Here is a 6,845-nt window from a genome sequence, read left to right as displayed (position 1 = left end):
AGCAAAATGTCTCAGAATAGAATAATGTAGGCATGAGATAGTCAATGTTATAGTCTAAAAGAGAATAATAATAAAATAAAAACATTTGCCGTTTCAATTCTTCCCGTTTGAAGTTGCACAAAATGCCAAGTAGGCATATATATATATATATATATATATATATATATATATATATATATATATATATATATATATATATATATATATATATACATATATATATATACACATATATATATAGCGATGCAAATGTATCACTCTTTTGAACACAGATTGTTTTGAGAAGAAAAACGCTTTATTTTACTGTCCCCAGCGAACTTGCCGGACTACTTTCGTCAGCACCGAAAACGGCCAGGATCTCGGCTCACCGGACACTTTCGGGAGTAAGTCAGTGTTGATGCCCGACACTTCTCATGGGGATGCCATACAGATTCATGTCAAAAAAATCCGAACTATCCCTTTAATATGGGCAAATTCCCGTTGGTAGTGCCTTGATTTTCTTCTGTCATTTAGGGTTTACCAGAATAAACAATCAATACAGTATATATACTTTTGTATGATAACATAAATACATTTTAAGTTTTATAAATCTACGGGTACATTAGCCCATTCAGAACGCGGTACCGATGCGCCTGCGCCCTCTGCTGGTGTCTTTGACAAATTACGACAATTTAACAAACTGCAACATTACGTTGAGGCCAGTCAAATGTTACTGCATGACTGGCAAACAGTTTGAATAGCCTACTTGATATGAGCAAGTATCCCTATCCTTAAATCGATTAGTAAACCAGGCCAAAACTACATTTTACTAATTTCTAAACAGTGAGTGCTCATACAGTGTATACTTGCAGTTAAAACTATAACTGTGTATATTTATGAAACAAAAAAGGCATTCAGAAACTAATTAGGCGCAAGTTTGTTTAATTCACAAAGTTAAAGCAAGATCTGGACCCACCACACACACTGCTGACATAACATATACACAAAAATTAACATTGATAACCCCTGATTCATAATCAGTTACTCAGTCATTACATGTAGTCACTGCAAAGGAGTGAACTCAAATAAATATGGGTGAATTGCAAGAAAAAAATCATAAGCTTTTTTTTTTCTTATCTCAGAGGACAAAGTTAAACATTGGTCTGTAGTGTTCAATCACATTGTTAAACATTTGCACAATCATTTCAACTGTTTAACAAACATTTTAGGCTCAGAATTGCGGCATGTTCCAATCCCTTTAAACAACAGTAACATTATACACAATACCTGAGAGCTGGTGGTAACAGTTGGAGTAACAAATAGATTTACAATATTGAATAAGGTAAGAGAGGTACATGTAAACATACATTGGTAATACAGGTGACACAACAGAGGCGAGGCAACACTACAAACACAATCATCACTTCTCACCACTGCTCATGTCAACTGCGTGACAAAGGCAAATCATGGCATATACTGATTGGATGTACCTGGACTGTCTCATGTTAATCCTAGTGACACACACTGCGTAAATGTCACTAGGAATAATCATATGAATTCTAAATTGGATTTTCAGTGTGCAAGTTTGACTTAATTTAATGCCCTCACAAAATCTAGCCTAAATGAACGCCATTTCCCTTCATTTGCACAAAAACATTATCTACTTCAATTTGCCACAGATGGAAAATAAATAACTAGCTATAATAAATTGGATAATTACATACAATCCCATAGTCAACAATCTGAATGAGACCAATATTTGCGTTCATGCATGGGAAAACTATTGGTCTACACAAAACCCCTTTAAGAAAAGCTAAAATTTGTGTTTCCTAATACATTCACCTTTACCCCATTTAAAAGAATGTTTAAAGAAAGTGTAGGTATCAATACTCATTGATGGCTGACTCCACTCATTGCCATAATGTAAGTATTAATTAAAGGACAGAGGTTATACAAGGTCAGTGTTATTTGGACGAATCAGAAAAAAACAAGTGGTGTAATTAGAGGGTGACAGTGAGGGGCTGTATAAGAACTGAAAATCAAAGCAAATAAATTAAACTTAAGATGCTATTGTTTTGTCTTATTCAGGAGCTCCATTTGTCATCTTCTCTTCATCTCCCTGTTTCTGGTGCTGAAGTCTGGCATAAGTCACAGCATCCCCTCTAAAAATGGAAAGGAAATGGAGGGTAGGTTAGTGACAAATTGTTAGAATGTAAAGTGAATCTACTGTATTAGTAATCATTAAAAAGGGATTATCGTAAACTGTTATTGAAGGATTACACAGGCGTATTCAAGACAAATATGAAAAATAAAATAAACATATATTACAGAAAATATCTATATGTATATCTATCCAGTGTCTTACTTTTTGCCTAAGGATGCAAGGCCATACAGAACTCCTGTTGCAAAGGCAATGGCATTTCCGAATAGTGTAGTAAAGTTGAATCGCAAGATTATTGGGAATAGAGCCATCCTGCAAATTAGAATAAAATGCCAATAATTAAATTGCATGACATACACAAGTAAAATATGTCAATTAATATACATAGTAACAGCACTCACCCACAATAAAAAAGTGCCTTTTGCCAAGGCTTGAGTCGGTCTGCACGAGCTGCTATCACATTAGCAAACTCTACAAACTGGCAACAAAAGGGGACTTCACACAGAAACAATACACAAGCAGTCAACCTGAAAAAAACAAAACAATTCTATTTTACTTTTTAATGTACATACATGTTCAACATGTGTGTGAATTTGTTTTCATTTATTGATTCTAACAAATATGTAATCAAAATATATTTAAATTGTATTATACAATTATTAATAAAATACAAATAAAAAATACAAAAGCATTCAAACCATGCAATACATGAATAGAAACAGAACTTACACCATCCATACTCCAGCAGCAATATTTAAAGGATTAATAGTGACACAGTTCCACACTCCTGCAGTGGCACAAGCTGTTATTTGAAAAAGAAAAGAAAACACAATTACATTTTTTAAATTAAATATGAGGCAAACATGTTGTTTTAATTACTATATAATGGAATTATAAAGTGATTCCAGAGTGATTGAGCTCACTGTAATGTCCCCTGTGCCCCAGTATGTCTGCACAGAATGTGAAGCCAAACAAACCCACACTGTTTCAAAGAGACAGTGGAGAGTCTGTTCATTTAGACCTGCTTTAATAATACACAACTCATCGAATATGCAACACTGGGTGAACATGATATGGTCTACGGTTTCTGGTGTCTCTGAGACAAAATTAATAGGACAAGACCTGTGTTTTTATGTTATATGTCTTATTAAGGCGATATGACAAAATTCTATAGAGAATAGGACATGTGCTTCCCTGTGTTTAATTGCTGGGACATAGGAGACAACATAATTACCCAGATCATTAGTTCTGTATATAGTTTACGATTCTGATCCATGGATTTAGACAAGGCTACTTACATATCCCTCCCAGAACTCCAGCAATTTTGCAGAGCCATCGGTACCACCATGTCATGCCGTCATCCTCGGGAGCGGGTTTGGCGGCCGCTCCAGTCTCTTCTGAGCTCATTGTGTTTTTTGCTTAGGTAGCTAAAGCTCGCCAATATAGCTTAATATTATTATAAGATGGCCGTATAACAGCTATTACTAGTTCTATCACGATCGTACAGGCACTGTCAGTGACAAATACTGGGAATAAAAACTAATCGCTTATAATTCCTTTGTTCGTACTATGGGTGGCCTGATGTTATCCAGCCGCAAAAGCCGCAGCATCCAAACTAGCTCGCTCTAACTACAAAGTCACCAGACGCTAAAATGTACCTAATATCAGTAAATAAGTTCTAGCAGATAAAATTATTTAAAAATCACTTTCTATATCTTCTACTAAGACAATCCAACGAAGCAATAAGCCTCTTGTTTAGATATTAGCAACTACGCCTTCGTCCCTGTTCCTAGCTCAGGAGCGAAGCATTGTGGGAGGAGTTACTCGGGCTGCGTCATGGTTTGTTTACATGCGCAAACATAGACATGAGACACTTGACGCATTATAAACTGAAATACACATTCATTAAAATATTCAGCAAGAATAAGCAAAGCATTATTTTATTGCACTACATTACAGGTTGTTTCCAGTTCTAGTTAGGCTACTGGCTCTTACAAAGTAGTCTAATCATAGGTTTATCTACATAACTAAGAAGTTGTGATCATATTGGCGTTTAAAGTTCTGACTACTCATATACCACAATGGTGAAGTGATTTTTGCTCATAAAATTTATGAATAAATAACTCAATTTCAAGAAAATGTCAGATACAACCCTATAATTTTATGATAATGAGGGTCTACTACTTGAGAAAGAAATCATTACTCATTCTTAATAATCTTCACACTGGCATGGATTCTTTATTAATCAGACAGCAAAGAGGAATTAAGTGGCTTAAGAGTTCGTCGACTTGTAATCCTTCTATTATCTTGCATTATTGGCCATTGCTTCCTCTTCCCTGCAGGAGTATGGCATAACAGATCATCCAGAGACTGCTGGATAACCTGGCCAGCCTGTTCAAGCTGAAACACTATTTGATTCATTTCTCTCATATAGGATCCACCTTCACAATACAATCGTACTACATCCACCTGCAACACAATCTACAATAAGAATGGCTTAGTATTTTAAGAAGTACCCATTATTTTATTGTACATACCACATCTTGAGTAAATTCTGGCTTTTTAATGAATGCAGGAGTCTTATGCAAAGCAGCATAAAAAACAGAGGTCAGTTCTTCTAACTCCCCTGACTTGGCTAGTATTAGGATCTAAACAGCAAAGCAGTAGATTTTCAGTACTTGCATTATTATTAACAACCATAATGATTTATGTTTTGAACTTGCCTTCAGATTTTTACATAACCTGCCCTCTGCATTCATTATTTGGGAATACAAAGACTGTGCTGTATCAGTGTAATTCTGGAGAAAGATACAAAGTGCATTTGAAAAAATATTTCTAAGTATTAGGCAACATGTGCTGAGAAATCTAACCTGTTCAAGTGCCAACGCTATGGCAAAGCAGTAAGCTTGTCTGGGAATTAAGTGGCCCTTGCTTTGGCTTTCCTCTATCAAAGTGGTGCAGATCTTGTAGGACTCTGGTGTGTTCTGAAAGCAAACAAACAACACCTAACCTCAATACTGATATTAATACTGATGCACTGATTTACATGAAGTGCTTATTACCAGTTTATAACACGTGCCAAATGCTAGTATCAGTGTGTCTTTATTAAATGGTATGTTGTAGATTTGCATTGTTCTGAGTATATCCAGGGCACCTACACAGATGAAAATGTATTAAGAAATCAGCAATGACATATTACAAATTATGATTTTACTTACTTTCATAGGCACCCTTTGTAAACAACATGTCTATAGCGATGTTAAAGGACGTGGAGTCATTAAAGAACCCTTCCAATCTCTGTATGGAAAGAAAATAATGTCTCTTTGTGTCAGTGCTTATATACTTAAGAAGAGTAAAACACATTACTTTATCTTTAATTGTTGCAGCAGCCATCTCTTCCAAACCAAGCTCATAGCACAGTCTCATAAAAAGAGGACCAAACCGGAACTCTCCATGTGCAAAGTTTAGGTTCTCTGCATGGTACCTATGTTAAGAATACAAATAACATAAAAGAAGACAGATCATTTTCATACATTCACATTGGTTACCTGTAAATGGCATCTCTGGCCACAACCATATCATCAGGTGACTGGCATAGGTGCAGAAGAAGCTTGAGCTCATCCCGCAGAATCAGTTCTCTTTTCTGCAACTTTTTATGAAAGAGCTCAATGAAATTTCCTGTAAAAAAAAGAAATCAGACAATACACAGTTTTCAACACTTTAAGGTTTGTGATAGCCTACCTTCTGATCTAGTTATTAGATGAGCCACTGCCAACTTTTTTTGCTGAAATTCCTGTAGTTTGATCACGTCTTCTGTCAAAAGATGACGTTTGGCTACAAAAACGCGCCAATACACAAAAGACACAATAATGCATTTAATCAATCAACAATAACGAAGATGCACAGTAAAGTCTGCCAGAATGTGTTACAGCGGCATGTAAACAGTGAGGCACACAGTAAAAATAGAGCGTTAGAAAAGGGATTTTTAAATTCTTAGTTTTACCTTGAACACAGCTTAGCCTCCAGTCTCGGGAGTGCAAAAATCCACAAAGTACTCCTTTACAAGGCTCATAAAATAATGAACGACCACATTTGAAAAGTCTTCCCAGCGCCATAATGGCTGGTCTCAGACTGAACCAACATCAAGGACAGAAGGGGGTTTCTAAGAATAATTTTACATCTCGAGTTACATTTATTTTATTTTTTTTAATTAAATGTAATAATCATTGACTCCATGAAAAAAATCCAACGTGATAAAAAACAAAACAATGTTGCTGTAATAACAGTTTATTTTTATATATTGTGTTAATTGGTATAATCCAAAATGTCAGCGCACTGACCTAAGAGAAACAAGGTAAACACAAATTGTAACATTACACTGTAATATGAATCACTTGACGCATATGCGTTGTATAATGAGATTTATTCAGTGCACAGTTTGAATATTTTTTGAAGGCAAAGTAAGCGGCATGAATAGTATTATCAGGTGTCTTTGCTGGTGGAAGCCCGCAGGGGGTGCTGCTGTGTAGGTCTACACAAACATCGACCATGGATTGACCATATAGCGTGTATTCTATCCTTACGCTATTGATGATGATGAGTATTTATATTCAGTCACTTTCACATTCAGTAATGTAGTATTTTACATTATGCCTGTAATTCCGCCACTGAAGGTCACTGAAAGATTAAATATTGATATATGCTT

The 6,845-nt window shown here is 35.5% G+C and overlaps 2 protein-coding genes across 2 annotated transcripts; both read right to left on the bottom strand.

The window, feature by feature from the left end:
- Nucleotides 1–913: 913 nt before the first annotated feature.
- On the bottom strand, nucleotides 914–4,050 carry cacfd1 (calcium channel flower domain containing 1). Its single transcript, XM_020921801.2, has 5 exons — nucleotides 3,439–4,050; nucleotides 2,870–2,942; nucleotides 2,542–2,667; nucleotides 2,345–2,452; nucleotides 914–2,141 (listed from the first exon to the last, which is right to left on the bottom strand). Exons 1-5 carry the CDS (start codon nucleotides 3,545–3,547, stop codon nucleotides 2,060–2,062), a joined length of 498 nt encoding a protein of 165 aa, XP_020777460.1. The 5' UTR covers nucleotides 3,548–4,050; the 3' UTR covers nucleotides 914–2,059.
- A 308-nt stretch (nucleotides 4,051–4,358) lies between these two features.
- Nucleotides 4,359–6,268, bottom strand: ptcd2 (pentatricopeptide repeat domain 2). Its single transcript, XM_020921839.2, has 10 exons — nucleotides 6,144–6,268; nucleotides 5,882–5,974; nucleotides 5,689–5,818; nucleotides 5,507–5,624; nucleotides 5,359–5,437; nucleotides 5,203–5,294; nucleotides 5,011–5,124; nucleotides 4,864–4,938; nucleotides 4,678–4,788; nucleotides 4,359–4,609 (listed from the first exon to the last, which is right to left on the bottom strand). Exons 1-10 carry the CDS (start codon nucleotides 6,253–6,255, stop codon nucleotides 4,382–4,384), a joined length of 1,152 nt encoding a protein of 383 aa, XP_020777498.2. The 5' UTR covers nucleotides 6,256–6,268; the 3' UTR covers nucleotides 4,359–4,381.
- Nucleotides 6,269–6,845: the final 577 nt, after the last annotated feature.

Source organism: Boleophthalmus pectinirostris, unplaced genomic scaffold, assembly GCF_026225935.1.
Source record: "Boleophthalmus pectinirostris isolate CB_2022bp ecotype Guang Dong unplaced genomic scaffold, ASM2622593v1 HiC_scaffold_18, whole genome shotgun sequence".
NCBI lineage: Eukaryota > Metazoa > Chordata > Actinopteri > Gobiiformes > Gobiidae > Boleophthalmus > Boleophthalmus pectinirostris.
Note: the sequence above shows the minus strand (reverse complement) of the source record. Positions and strands in the feature narration are given on the sequence as shown.

Coding starts and splice junctions, on each gene's coding strand:
- cacfd1 (XM_020921801.2), bottom strand. CDS start 3,547: ATGAGCTCAGAAGAGACTGGAGCGGCCGCCAAACCCGCTCCCGAGGAT. Junction 2,453..2,541: donor AAGGCACTTTTTTATTGTGG/GTGAGTGCTGTT, acceptor TCTAATTTGCAG/GATGGCTCTATTCCCAATAA. Junction 2,142..2,344: donor CTTGCATCCTTAGGCAAAAA/GTAAGACACTGG, acceptor TTCCATTTTTAG/AGGGGATGCTGTGACTTATG.
- ptcd2 (XM_020921839.2), bottom strand. CDS start 6,255: ATGGCGCTGGGAAGACTTTTCAAATGTGGTCGTTCATTATTTTATGAG. Junction 5,819..5,881: donor TCTAATAACTAGATCAGAAG/GTAGGCTATCAC, acceptor TTTTTTTTACAG/GAAATTTCATTGAGCTCTTT. Junction 4,789..4,863: donor GGTTATGTAAAAATCTGAAG/GCAAGTTCAAAA, acceptor TTTGCTGTTTAG/ATCCTAATACTAGCCAAGTC.